The sequence below is a fragment of the Dama dama genome, chromosome X, assembly GCF_033118175.1.
Source record: "Dama dama isolate Ldn47 chromosome X, ASM3311817v1, whole genome shotgun sequence".
Taxonomy (NCBI): Eukaryota; Metazoa; Chordata; class Mammalia; order Artiodactyla; family Cervidae; genus Dama; species Dama dama.
Window position 1 is genome coordinate 10,824,714 of NC_083714.1, and position 14,681 is coordinate 10,839,394.

At 38.2% G+C, this 14,681-nt stretch overlaps 1 protein-coding gene across 2 annotated transcripts in view; it reads left to right on the top strand.

Annotated features, from left to right (window-relative positions):
* The window catches only part of TBC1D8B (TBC1 domain family member 8B), a 79,282-nt gene that overhangs the window by 39,756 nt on the left and 24,845 nt on the right, over positions 1-14,681 (top strand). For both annotated transcript variants that reach the window (XM_061137320.1, XM_061137319.1), the window contains exons 8-10: positions 6,005-6,154; positions 6,675-6,825; positions 9,451-9,665. In XM_061137320.1, coding sequence (XP_060993303.1) covers positions 6,005-6,154; positions 6,675-6,825; positions 9,451-9,665 — 516 coding nt within the window. The remainder of the gene's footprint in view (positions 1-6,004; positions 6,155-6,674; positions 6,826-9,450; positions 9,666-14,681) is intronic.

Sequence of the window (14,681 nt, forward strand, 5' to 3'; positions counted from 1 at the left end):
TTGAATTCAGTTTGCCAGTATTTTGTTGAGAATTTTTACATCTGTATTCATCACGGATTTTTTGGCCTGTAGTTTTCTTTTCTTGTAGTGTTCCCATCTGGCTTTGGTTTCAGGGGACTGCTGGCCTTGTAAAAGGAGTTTGGGAGTGTTGACTCCTATTCAATTTTTTGGAAGAGTTTGAGGATTAGCATTAATTCTTCTTTACATATTTGACAGACTTCACCCATGAAGCCAGGGATTTTTGTTGTTATTGTTGGGAGATTTTGTATTGGATTTAGTTTCCTTATATATCATTGGTTATGTTCAGATTTCCTATTTTTTATGATTACATATTGGTAGATTGTATGTCTCTGGGAATGTGTGCATTTCTTCAGTGTCATCCCATTTATTGGCATATAATCAGTCATAGTAGTCCTTATGATCTTTTTAATTTCTGTGTCATCAGACAAAGTCTCCTCTTTCATTTCTAATTTTGCTTGAATTCTCTTTTTTTCTTGGTAAATCTAGCTAAAGTTTTATTGGTTTTGTTTATCTTTAAGAAAAAACAGCTCTTAGTTGTGTTGATTGTTCATGTCTTTTTATTGCTGAAAAATATTCCATTTTTTGATCTATTTGGATATATATATAATGGATATAGCAGTGTTTACCCATTCACCTATTGAAGGATACCTTAGTTGCTTCCAGGTTTTGGCAGTTATGAATAAAACTGCTAATTCATGTGCAGATTTTTGTGTGGATGTAAGTTTTCAGCTTATTTGGGTATATCTGTCAGAGCACAGCTGCTGAATCATAAGGTAACCCTATGTTTAGCTTTATAAGAAACTGTCACACCATCTCTTAAAGTACTGTACTGCTTTGTATTCCCATCAGCAATGAGTTCTTGTTCCACATCTTCAGTAGCCCTTGGTGTTACCAGTATTCTGGATTGTAGCCATTTTAATAGGTATGAAATGGTATCTCACTCTTTAACTTTGCAGTTACCTAAATATATATGATGGAGAAGGCAGTGGCATCCCACTCCAGTACTCTTGCCTGGAAAATCCCATGGATGGAGGAGCCTGGTGGGCTGCAGTCCATGGGGTTGCAAAGAGTCGGACATAACTGAGTGACTTCACTTTCACTTTTCACTTTCATGCATTGGAGAAGGAAATGGCAACCCACTCCAGTGTTCTTGCCTAGAGAATCCGAGGGACGGTGGAGCCTGGTGGGCTGCCGTCTATGGGGTCGCACAGAGTCGGACATGACTGAAGTGACTTAGCAGCAGCAAAGATATATGATATTGAGCATCTTTTCATATGATTGTCATCTTTATATTTTTTTTGGTGAGGTCTCTGCTTAGGTCTTTTGCCTACTTTTTAACCGAGTCCTTTATTTTTTTAAAACAGTTTCCTTTAGTTCTTTGAATATATGTATAATAGCTGGTTTCCATTCTTAGTTTAAAAAAATCTAAGAAGTGAGGCCCTTCAGGGACATTTGTTGTTTGCCTTTTTTTTGGAAAAAAAATTCATTTGTATTTTAAAAAATAATTAATTAATTTTTTGGCTGTGCTAGGTCTTCGTTGCTGCAAGGGCTTTTCCCTAGTTGTGGCGTACAGGGGCTGCTCTCTAATTGCAGTGTGTGGGTTTCTCATTGTGGCACAGGCTTGATAGTTGTGGTGCACAGGCTTAGTTGCTCCACAGCATGTGGTATCTTCTTGGATCAGGGATCAAACCCATGTCTCCTGCATTGTCTTCTGTGTCTCCTTTACCACTGACCTACCAGGGAAGCCCCTTGTTTGTATTTTTAAGCCTGGATTCTTCGGATCACCCCCTCAGTCATTCTAAATCAGTGGTCAGCCAATGATGGGTCAGAGATTTCCTTAAGTGCCTTGAACCATTAAGTTCTCCACCTTTTACCAAGGGGATCTTTGTGTAAAGGTATTCCTCATACTTTAGGCAGTTTATCAGTCAGCCTTACTTTTCATTTCTTATTTCCAAGATCAGCCAGAGTTGAGTGACTGGGGCCTTCTGTCCCATCTTGATCCTGGGCAGGTTCACAGTCTTGTATACTCATGCATACTTTCAGATTCCCAAGAATATGTTGGAATCTTTCAAAGTTCCCTTATGGCCATCTGGTTTTCAAAGCCTTCCTTTAACATTTTAGCCAGGCTCTTGTTTGCTCCAAATTGAAATCATAGCCTTAGGCAGCTGTGATATTATCAGCAGATTGCTATGGTTTTCTTGTAATGCCCTGAGCAAAGTACTTTTTACAAAGAACTGAGCTAACTCCATGAAACTAAGCCATGCTGTGTGGAGCCACCCAAGATGGCTGGGTCATGGTGGAGAGGTCTGACAGCATGTGGTCCACTGGAGAAGGGAATGGCAAACCACTTTAGTATTCTTGCCTTGAGAACCCCATGAACAGTATGAGAAGGCAAAATGATAAGATACTGAAAGAGGAACTCCCTAGGTCGGTAGGTGCCCAATAGGCTACTGGAGATCAGTGGAGAAATAACTCCAGAAAGAATGAAGGGATGGAGCCAAAGCAAAAACAACACCCAGTTGTGGATGGGACTGGTGATAGAAGCAAGGTCTGATGCTGTAAAGAGCAATATTGCATAGGAACCTGGAATGTTAGGTCCATGAATCAAGGCAAATTGGAAGTGGTCAAACAGGAGATGGCAAGAGTGAATGTCGACATTCTAGGAATCAGCTAACTAAAATGGACTTGAATGGGTGAATTTAACTCAGATGACCATTATATCTACTACTGTGGGCAGGAATCCCTTAGAAGAAATGGAGTGGCCATCATAGTCAACAAAAGAGTCCGAAATGCAGTACTTGGATGCAATCTCAAAAACGACAGAATGATCTCTGTTCATTTCCAAGGCAAACCATTCAATATCACGGTAATCCAAGCCTATGCCCCAACCAGTAACACTGAAGAAGCCGAAGTTGAACGGTTCTATGAAGACCTACGAGACCTTTTAGAACTAACACCCAAAAAAGATGTCCTTTTCATTATAGGGGACTGGAATGCAAAAGTAGGAAGTCAAGAAACACCTGGAGTAGCAGGCAAATTTGGCCTTGGAGTACAGAATGAAGCAGGGCAAAGGCTAATAGGGTTGTGCCAAGAGAATGCACTGATCATAGCAAACACCCTCTTCCAACAACACAAGAGACGACTCTACACATGGTCATCACCAGATGGTCAACACCGAAATCAGATTGATTATATTCTTTGCAGCCAAAGATGGAGAAGCTCTATACAGTCAGCAAAAACAAGACCAGGAGCTGACTGTGGCTCAGATCATGAACTCCTTATTGCCAAATTCAGACTTAAAATGAAGAAGGTAGGGATAACCACTAGACCATTCAGGTATGACCTAAATCAAATCCCTTATGAATATACAGTGGAAGTGAGAAATAGATTTAAGGGACTAGATCTGATAGACAGAGAGCCTGATGAACTATGGACGGAGGTTTGTGACATTGTACAGGAGACAGGGATCAAGACCATCCCCATGGAAAAGAAATGCAAAAAGGCAAAATGGTTGTCTGAGGAGGACTTACAAATAGCTGTGAAATGAAGAGAAGCGAAAAGCAAAGGAGAAAAGGAAAGATATTCCCATCTGAATGCAGAGTTCCAAAGAATAGCCAGGAGAGATAAGAAAGCCTTCCTCAGCAATCAATGCAAAGAAATAGAGGAAAACAACAGAAGGGGAAGACTAGCGATCTCTTCAAAAAATTAGAGATACCAAGGGAACATTTCATGCAAAAATGGGCTCAATAAAGGATAGAAATGGTATGGACCTAACAGAAGCAGAAGATATTAAGAAGAGGTGGCAAGAATACACAGAAGAATTGTACAAAAACAACTTTACAACCCAGATAATCACAATGGTGCGATCACTCACCTAGAGCCAGACATCATGGAATGGGAAGTCAAGTAGGCCTTAGAAAGCATCTCTATGAACAAAGCTAGTGGATGTGATGGAATTCCAGTTGAGCTGTTTCAAATCCTGAAAGATGATGCTGTGAAAGTGCTGCACTCAATATGCCAGCAAATTTGGAAAACTCAGCAGTGGCCACAGGACTGGAAAAGGTCCGTTTTCATTGCAATCCCTAAGAAAGGCAATCCCAAAGAATGTTCAAAGTACTGCACAATTGCACTCATCTCACACACTAGTAAAGTAATGCTCAAAATTCTCCAAGCCAGGCTTCAGCAATACGTGAACCGAGAACTTCCAGATGTTCAAGCTGGTTTTAGAAAAGGCAGAGGAACCAGAGATCAAATTGCCAATATCTGCTGGATCATCGACAAAGCAAGAGAATTCCAGAAAAACATCTATTTCTGCTTTATTGACTACACCAAAGCCTTTGACTGTGTGGATCACAATAATCTATGGAAAATTCTGAAAGAGATGGGAATACCAGACCACCTGACCTGCCTCTTGAGAAACCTGTATGCAGGTCAGGAAGCAACAATTAGAACTGGACATGGGACAACAGACTGGTTCCAAATAGGAAAAGGAGTATGTCAAAGCTGTATGTTGCCACCCTGCTTATTTAACTTATATGCAGAGTACATCATACAAAATGCTGGTCTGGAAGAAGCACAAGCTGGAATCAAGATTGCCGGGAGAAATATCAATAACCTCAGATATGCAGATGACACCACCCTTATGGCAGAAAGTGAAGAGGAACTAAAAAGCCTCTTGATGAAAGTGAAAGAGGAGAGTGAAAAAGTTGGCTTAAAGCTCAACATTCAGAAAACTAAGATCATGGCATCTGGTCCCATCACTTCATGGGAAATAGATGGGGAGACAGTGGAAACAGTGTCAGACTTTATTTCTTTGGGCTCCAAAATCACTGCAGATGGTCACTGCAGCCATGACATTAAAAGATGCTTACTCCTTGGAAGGAAAGTTATGACCAACCTAGATAGCAAATGAAAAGCAGAGACATTACTTTGCCAACAAAGTTCCATCTGGTCAAGGCTATGGTTTTTCCAGTGGTCATGTATGGATGTGAGAGTTGGACTGTGAAGAAAGCTGAATGCCAAAAAATTGATGCTTTTGAACTGTGGTGTTGGAGAAGACTCTTGAGAGTCCCTTGGAGTGCAAGGAGATCCAACCAGTCCATCCTAGGGGAGATCAGTCCTGGGTGTTCATTGGAAGGACTGATGCTGAAGCTGAAACTCCAATACTTTGGCCCCCTCATGCAAAGACTTGCCTCATTGGAAAAGACCCTGATGCTTGGAGGGATTGAGGGCAGGAGGAGAAGGGGACGGCAGAGGATGAGATGGCTGGATGGCATCACCGACTCGATGGGCATGAGTTTGTGTAGACTCCAGGCGTTTGTGATGGACAGGGAGGCCTGGCATGCTGTGATTCATGGGATTGCAAAGAGTCAGACAGGACTGAGCGACTGAATTGAACTGAACTGAGCTCTGAATCAAATCCAGTGGTAACAACACCCTGGGAATGGAGTTTTCTGGGTAGCTACTAATTCGGTGAAAATATTGACTGTGTTCTAGGGATGCGGCTTTTAATGAACCTCCAGAAGATCCATTGGCTGTAATAGTGCTGGCGTTCATGACTACCATGCCTTTGAACTTGGAAGGGAGGGTGGATGGGAATAACCTCAAATTAAAACTTAACAGACTGGTGTTCTTACTGAGGTTCAATAGTTTTTTTTTTTTAATTGATACGTTTTAGTTTATTCTGTAACTTCGGTTAATTTCCAGTGTTCTGAATTGTTTTTTGCTTTTTAATATTTTGCCAGTATTTAATTGCCCATATAGAGGAATTCATTCACTAAAGTCCTGAGTTTGATGTTCTTGACATTGGTTTGTTGACATCTCTCATTTTGATAGAAAAACAATGTTCTTCTGAGACATTGCATTAATATTTATTATGTATATAAATTGTGGTTTGTAAATGACAGATAAAACATTAGTACTTTTTCCTCTTGCAGAAATTTTTAGGCATACATTTGGGACAATTATATTCTTTCCTTTTCAGGTTCCTGTTAGTTCTGATTCTGTAGACCCATCTGATGATACCGAGGTACAGTCTTTGACATGTCAGAGAGAATGCAGCAAAACTGTGAACACTGAAGCTTTAATGACAGTATTTCACCCTCAGAATTTGGAGACTCTTGATTCCAAAATGGTAGGAAAACAAAATATTTAAATCTATGGGTTGAAGCAATTGATTAAAAATAAAAATGTTAGACTAGAAGGTATTGCAACTGAAAATTCTTCTTTTAGGTCTTGAAAAGATTTTCTAGCAGATACAAAATATGGCTGTTATCTAGAATTAAGATGAAAGTTGAATCTTGGGTTTTATTTGCATAGATTTCTGACAGTCAATCCAAATTGGAGTGATTGATGAGAATGATAGTTCAAAGTTTTACCTCCTAAGTGTCCTGATTTTCCCATTTTAACGTGAGTTTAGCTAAGAACTAAAATAGTAAATTAAAGCTGTTATGCTCACATGGGTTTAGAAGATTTTTGTGATGACAGTGTTCCAGTGGTTAGCCCATCTGTGAATACCGAATTTGACTTTCTATGTTCTCATTTTCCATAGGTATTGTTTCTTGGTGAAGAAAGTTGTCAAGTTATTTGAAACTTAATTTCAAATTAAGTTAATTTCTCACCATGTTTAATTGCTTTGATTTTTTTTGTTATAGTTGAAAGAAAAGATGAAGGAACAGTCCTGGAACATTCTGTTTTCAGAATGTGGACGTGGTGTTAGTATGTTTCGGACCAAAAAGACTCGAGATCTGGTTGTAAGAGGGATTCCAGAGACCTTAAGAGGAGAGCTCTGGATGCTTTTTTCAGGTATTACACTTATTCACTTTATTCATTTAACAGACATTAACTATGCCCCAATAAAAATAATTACAAAGATGGCTAGAACAAAGTCTTACTCATCATCCCATCTTGAGTTCAGACTAGTCAAAGAGAGTACAATAGTTATGTGTACTTACCTTTATATACATACATCCATTGCCTGAGCAGATTAGTTTATGAGTCAATATATAGCTAACTGAAAGGGATGGAATGGGAACCTCTAGTGTCAGAGGGAAGTTAAGGGGAAATGACATTTCATGAAAATGTTATTCTTTTGGATAAGATTGGTGTCCTGATATTAGAGATTTTAGTGTGAAGCTTTTCCTTTTTTTTTTTTTAACTTATTTTTTGTTGAAGGATAATTGCTGTACAGAATTTTGGTTTTCTGTCAAACCTCAACATGAATCAGCCATGGGTATACATATATCCCCTCCCTTTTGAAACTCCCTCCCACCTCCCTCCCCGTCCCACCCCTCTAGGCTGATTCAGAGCCCCTGTTTGAGTTTCCTGAGCCATACAGCAAATACCCATGGCTATCTATTTTACATATGGTAGTGTAAGTTTCCATGTTACTCTTTCCATATATTTTACCCTCTCCTCCCCTCTCCGTATGTCCATTAGACCATTCTCTGTGTCTCTTTCTCCAATGTTGCCCTGTTAATAAATTCTTAAATACCATTTTTCTAGATTCCATATATATACGTTAGAATACAGTATTTATCTTTCTCTTTCTGGCTCACTTCACTCTGTATAATAGGTTCTAGGTTCATCTACCTCATTAGAACTGACTCAAATGTGTTCCTTTTAATGGCCGAGTAATATTCCATTGTGAATATGTACCACAGCGTCTTTATCCATTCATTTGTCAGTGGACATCTAGGTTGCTTCCATGTTCTAGCTATTGTAAATAGTGCTGCAGTGAACAATGGGATACATGTGTCTCTTTCAATTTTGGTTTCCTCATGGTATAGGCCTAGGAGTGGGATTGCTGCGTCATATGGTGGTTTTATTCCTAGTTTTTTTTAAGGAATCTCCATGCTGTCTTCCATAGTGGCTGTATCAATTTACGTTCCCACCAACAGTGCAAGAGCATTCCCTTTTTCTCCACACCCTCTCCAGCATTTATTGCTTGTAGACTTTTTGATGATGGCCATTCTGACCAATGTGAGGTGATATCTCGTAGTTTTGATTTGCATGTCTCTAATAATGAGCAATGTTGAGCATCTTTGCATGTATTAGCCATCTGTATGTCTTCTTTGGAAAAATGTCTGTTTAGGTCTTTTCCCCAGTTTTTGATTGTGTTGTTTGTTTTTCTGGTATTGAGTTGTATGAGCTGCTTGTCTATTTTGGAAATTGTTTGTCAGTTGTTTCATTTGCTATTATTTTCTCCAATTCTGAGAGTTGTCTTTTAACCTTGCTTATAGTTTCCTTTGCTATGCAAAAGCTTTTAAGTTTAATCAGGTCCCGCTTGTTTACTTTTGTTTTTATTTCCATTACTCTAGGAGGTGTGTTATAGAGGATCTTGCTTTGATTTATGTCATTGAGTGTCCTGCCTATGTTTTTTTTTTTCCCTCTATGAGTTTTATGGTTTCTGATCTTACATTTAGGTCTTGAATCCATTTTGAGTTTATCTTTGTGTATGGTGTTAGGAGGTATTCTAATTTCATTCTTTTACATGTAGCTGTCCAGTTTTCCCAGCACCTATTATTGAAGAGGCTGTCTTTGCCCCATTGTATATTCTTGCCTCCTTTGTCAAAAATAAAGTACCCATAGGTACATGGGTTTATTTCTGGGCTTTCTGTCTTGTTCCATTGGTCTATATTTCTGTTTTTCTGCCAGTACCATACTGTTTTGATGACTGTAGCTTTGTAGTATAATCTGAAGTCAGGAAGGTTGATTATTCCAACTCCATTCTTCTTTCTCAAGACTGCTTTGGCTATTTGGAGTCTCTTGTGTTTCCGTATGAATTGTGAAATTTTTGTTCTATTTCTGTGAAAAATGCCATCGGTAATTTGATAGGAATCACATTGCATCTGTAGATTGCATTTGGTAGCATAGTCATTTTCACAGTATTGATTCTTCCTACCCAGGAACATGGAATATCTGTTTACGTCGTCTTTGATTTCTTTCATTAGTGTCTTATAATTTTCTATGTACATTTCTTTTGTCTCCTTAGGCAAGTTTATTCCTAGATATTTTATTATTTTTGTTGCAGTGGCAAATAGGATTGATTCCTTAATCTCTCTTTCTGATTTTTCATTGTTAGTACATAGAAATGCAAGTGATTTCTGTGATTTTGTATCCTGCAACTTTGCTAAATTCACTGATTAGCTCTAGTAATGTTCTGATACTATCTTGAGGATTTTCTATGTACAGTATCATGTCATCTGCAAACAGTGAGAGCTTTACTTCTTCTTTTCTGATCTGGAGTCTGTTAATTTCTTTTTCTTCTCTGATTGCTGTATAGTGTGAAGCTTTTCATTTTGTTTGTACTCAGATAACACTTGAGCATAGAGCTAAATTTAAAAGTAATCCAGTTCTTCATGTATATATGTAAGTTGTAGCTTTTATATATTCCTCTTCTTTTGTGTGTCAATGTAATCATCTATACAGGTGCTGTTAATGACATGGCTGCTAATCCTGGCTATTATGCTGAAGTGGTTGAGCAGTCCTTAGGGACCTGCAACTTGGCTACTGAAGAAATTGAACGTGATTTGCGTCGATCCCTGCCTGAGCATCCAGCCTTTCAGAGTGACACTGGTATATCTGCTCTGAGGCGGGTACTTACTGCTTATGCATTCAGAAATCCCAAAATTGGATACTGCCAGGTATGATGTCATTATGAGCTCAACTATTTACATGTTCCAAATGATAAAATCATGTCAAATCCAGCTCTACTAATAAGAACAGAGGTTGGGCTGTGATTGATAGTGGATATTATTAACCTAAGAATGGTAGTAGAAATATTTAGAATTGATATTCCATTAATTCATTTTTCTTTTATATTTAACAACTATTCATTGTATTCCTGCTCTGTGAAAGATACTGTGCTGGGTACTCAGGACTACATAAAGCTGAATCAGATTAGAATTCTCCCCTTAAAAATATTTGGACTGGCAGGTATTAAAACAGATTCATTGGCAAATGAAAAACAAATGAGACAGTTTATTAGAGAATATAAAGTCTCACCAGGATTCATAAAAGGAATAAGTTGGAGGAACAGAAAAGACTTCATGGAAGAAGTGGCATTTATAGGTCTTGAAATCCGTGAATTTTGGATATATGGAGAAGGAATGAAAGACCATTCTAGATGAAGGGATCAGTGTAACCAGACACAGATAGAGGTAAATATGGAATATATGTAGGATCATGTTCTGTATTGGAGAAGGAGATGGCAAACCACTCCAGTATCCTTGCCTGGAAAATCCCATGGACCGAGGAGCCTGGTGGGCTGCAGTCCATGGGGTCGCAAAGAGTTGGGCATGACTGAGTGACTAACAGAGACAGATGTTCTGTTTAGTATAAGTGTAGAGTTAATGAAATGATGGTGAGAGGGGAGAATTGGGCGGTGAGAGGGGAGAATCAATAAGGTAGATTGGGATAAGTCAAGAGTTTGATTTTACTTTGTAGACAGTGGGGGAATCATTGAAAAAATCCTTTAGGAGGACACTAAAGGGCATGCTTGACTGCTAACAAATAATTTCAAACAGATAATAGCTGAAACACAGACATTTACTTAAAGGAATAAACAGAGGAGAGCAAGTTTTCAGGTCAGTAGGTAGCTCTACTCCATGTGATTATTCAGAGGTATAGGATGACAGCAGACTCTGTCATCTTCAAAACGTGCCTTCCACGGTGCTCTTTCATTGCCATTACTACTCACAGGAAGAAGGGAGAGAGCACAGAGAAACAATTATGGGAAATCATTTTGACCAGGCCTGGAAGTTGTATACATCACTTCACCCACATATATTGGAGGATTTTGGTCTCAGGTAACACATATTTATAAAGAAGTCTGCAAAAATCCCGCACGATTACACGCACGTACATCTAGATACTATGGGAGAAAGGGAGACTGGATTATGGTGACTAGCTAGCACTCTTAGCCACACATTTATTTATAATGAAGGCTCATCCAGTACTCATCACAATGAATGAAAATGGACCAAGTTACATCTCTGTGAAATTTGAGAATTCCAAAAGTGAAGAGAAAATCTTCAAACTTCGCAGAGAAGGGAGAAATACATCACCAGAAAGGAAACAAAATTAGAATGTCACCAGAATCCTCAGCGGTAACTCTTAAGGTAGTAAACAGTGAAACGATGCCTTTAAATCTTGAGGAAAAAATCTTTAACTTGGTATTCTATATTTAATCAAATGGTCAATTAGATGTCAAATACAAGCATTTAAAACATTTTTCTTCCATATATCCTTTCTTAAGAAGCTACTAGAATGTATGATTTTATTAAGTAAGTTGTGTGCCTGCATGTGTACTCAGTTGTGTCCGACTCTTTGCAACCCCATGGATTGTAGCCCATCAGGCTCCTCTGTCCATGGAATTCTCCAGGCAAGAATACTGGAGTGGGTTGCCATGCCCTCCTCCAGGGGATCTTCCTGACCCAGGGGTTGAACACATATCTCCAGTGTCTCCTGCATTGGCAGGTGGATTCTTTACCACTGAGTCCACCTGAAGAAGCCCACAAAATAAGCTGAGGAGGATGAAAAAAGGAAGAGATGATTCTCAGAAAGAGGACATCAACCTAGGGAAGGAACTGAAGGAAACATGCCTTGAGACCAGCTACTAAAGATTGAAGCAAGAGGCTAGATAGTTCTGTGAAGAAACCAAAAGAAAATTTGAATCAGTACATCTACTCATATGTTCAGATATTTGAAAATTACAGGCCTTTTACAGAGGTAATTACAGTGTTTTACAATCTCTGGTGGCTCAGTGGTCAAGAATCCACCTGCCAGTGTGTGAGACATGAGTTCAATCCTTGGATTGGGAAGATCCCCTGAAAAAGGAAATGGCATCCCACTCCAGTATTTTTGCCTCAGAAATCCCATGGACACAGGAGCATGGTGGGCTATAGTACATGGGGGCACAAAAAAAGTTGGACACAACTTATCGACTAAACAACAACAACAACAAACCATTATGACTATGTATCAATCCTATCTATCCATTGAAACTTATCAATAGAGAGGAAAGCTTGAAAAGTAATTTAAGTGAATGGATTATCTAAATAACAAGTATTTAGCCTGTTTTAGGGTCTCTGAAAGCTAAAAAAGAAGCATAATGCTTCTTTTCTCAAAGAGCTTACACTCACAAAGCCTGAGATATTATCTGTATGCAGTAGTTTTAGAGGCAGCTTCAAAGTAGGCAATACTCGATTTTTTACTTCTAAAAAATGAAAGCACAGTTAGAAACTTGGAGGGCCAGAGGAAAGTTACTGAGTTAGGTAACACTATGAGCACTATCATTCATGTGAAAATAAGTGGGCCATGGAGGTCAGACTGGCTAGGTTCATGCTGGACTCAAGAAGTAAGTAAGTTTGTGTGAAGCAAGATCATGGTGAATCTTTTAAGTTTGGGAAAAATTTGAATTTAATATGATAAGCAAGTTTTATTGCTTGTTATAAAAAACCCAGGTGAACCATACTGACTCATTATGGCTGGCTGACTGGCTTTCTCCCTTCTTTATCATCTTTACATTTTGTTTATCTTGTTATTGTTGAGTTGTAATGGTTCTTTATATATTTTGGATACTAATCCTTTATCAAATATAGTATTTGCAATTTTTTCTTCTATTCTGTGGATCATCTTTTCATTTTCTTAATGGTACTCTTTGAAGCACAAAAGTTTTAATATTTACTTTTATGTTTTTCTTTTGTTGTGTGTGCTTTTGATGTCATATTTAAGAAGCCATTGCCTAATCCAAGGTTAAAAAGATTTACTCCTATGTTTTCTTCTATGGGTTTTATAGTTTTAATGCTTAAATTTAGGTTTCTGGACCCTTTTAATGTTCATGTGTAGTGTATCAAAAAGGTTCAGCTTCATTCTTTTACTTGTGAATAGCCAGTTGTCCCAGTGCCATTTGTTGAAAAAACCAATCTTTTACTCACTGAATTGCCTTGGGACCCTGCTGAAAATCAATTGACTATAAATGTTAGGGTTTATTTTTTGACTCAAAATTCTGTTCTATTGATTTATGTTTCTGTTCTTATGCCAATGTCACACTGTCTTTTTTTTACTGCAGCTGTGTAGTAAGTTTTGAAATTGGGAAATTTGAGCCCTATAACTATTTTTCCAAAAATTATTTTGCATTTTTTAGATCTCTTGCATTTCCATATGAATTCTAGGATCTATCTGACAATTTCTGAAGAAAGCAAAAAAATCCTTATCTTCTAATCCATGAACACAGGATTTTTTTCTTTTCCCATTTAATTCTTTTTAGATTTTATTCAAGGTTGTTTTATAGTTTCCTATATGGAAGGCTCTAGATTCTAACTTCCTTTGTTAATTTTATTTCTAAATTTTTTATTCTTTCTGACATTGCAATAAATGGACTTGTTTTCTTGATTTTATTTTTGGATTGCTCATTTGCCACTATATAGAAATACAGTTGATTTTTGTATATATTGATTTTGTATCCTGTAATCTTGCTGAGCTTATTAGTTCTAGTGGAGTTTTTCTTTTTCTTTTTCTTTTGTGGATTTCTTACTTAGGATTTTCTGTATACAAGATCATGGAATCTGAATAGTGAATATTTTTACTTCTTCCATTTCAACCTGGATGTCTTTTTCCCCTCTTTTTCTTGCCTGGTTGACTTGGCTGTAACCTTCAGGTACAATGTTGAAGAAAAGTGGTGAGAATGCACATTCCTTTCTTGTTATTTATCTTAAAAGGAAGCAATCAGTCTTTCATCATTAAGTAGATGTTAGATGTGGGTGTTTTATAGATTCTCTTTATCATGTTGTGGAAATTCCCTTATATTCCTAGTTCATTAAGTGTCTTTATCATGAAAGGGTAGGGGATTTTAAGTAATTTTCTGTGTCTGTTGAGATAATCATGTGACTTTTCCCCTTTGTTAGTAATATCATTGTTGACCTGAAACAAATAGACCACCAGATATTTCTTCAGCAAAGATGGGTTTATTTAGGATGAGCAGAGATTTGGCAGTTTGGGGCCTACAACCATGGTGAGCCATAGGCAAGTCCCCTCATGGCAAGGGGAGGAGAAAACTTTTATAGAGAAGAAAAGGAAGTTGGAAGGGCTATAGTAAACTAAGAGTCCATAGCTTTGCATTGGCCTTGCCAGGAAAGAAAAGTTTCTTCCTGTTAGTCTCTGCTGTAGTTGCAGGGCATGCAGCACCCCCTTCTGTTCTCCAAACTCTTTAATTGAAGTTTCCATTTGTTAATTTTTTACATTGTGTATTACTTTTGTTGTCATGTTTCACCACACTTGTATTGCCAGGATAAATCTTACTGGGTCATTATGTGCAATCCTTTTTTTATAGACTATTGTGTTTGATTTTCTAGTATTTTGTTGGAGATTTTTGCATTTATATTCATAAAGTGTATTGATAATAATTTTCTTGTGATGTCTTTGTCTGGTTTTAGTGTCAGGGTGTGTCAGGGTGTCAAAGAATTGGGCTTCCCCAGGTGGCGGCTAGTGGTAAAGAACTGACCTGCCAATGCAGGAGACATAAGAGATGGCAGGTTCAATCCCACGGTCAGGAAGATCCCCTGGAGAAAAGATTGGCAACCCACTCTAGTATTCTTGCCTGGAGAACGCCCATAGACAGAGGAACCTGGCAGGCTATAGTCCATCGGGTTGCAAAGAGT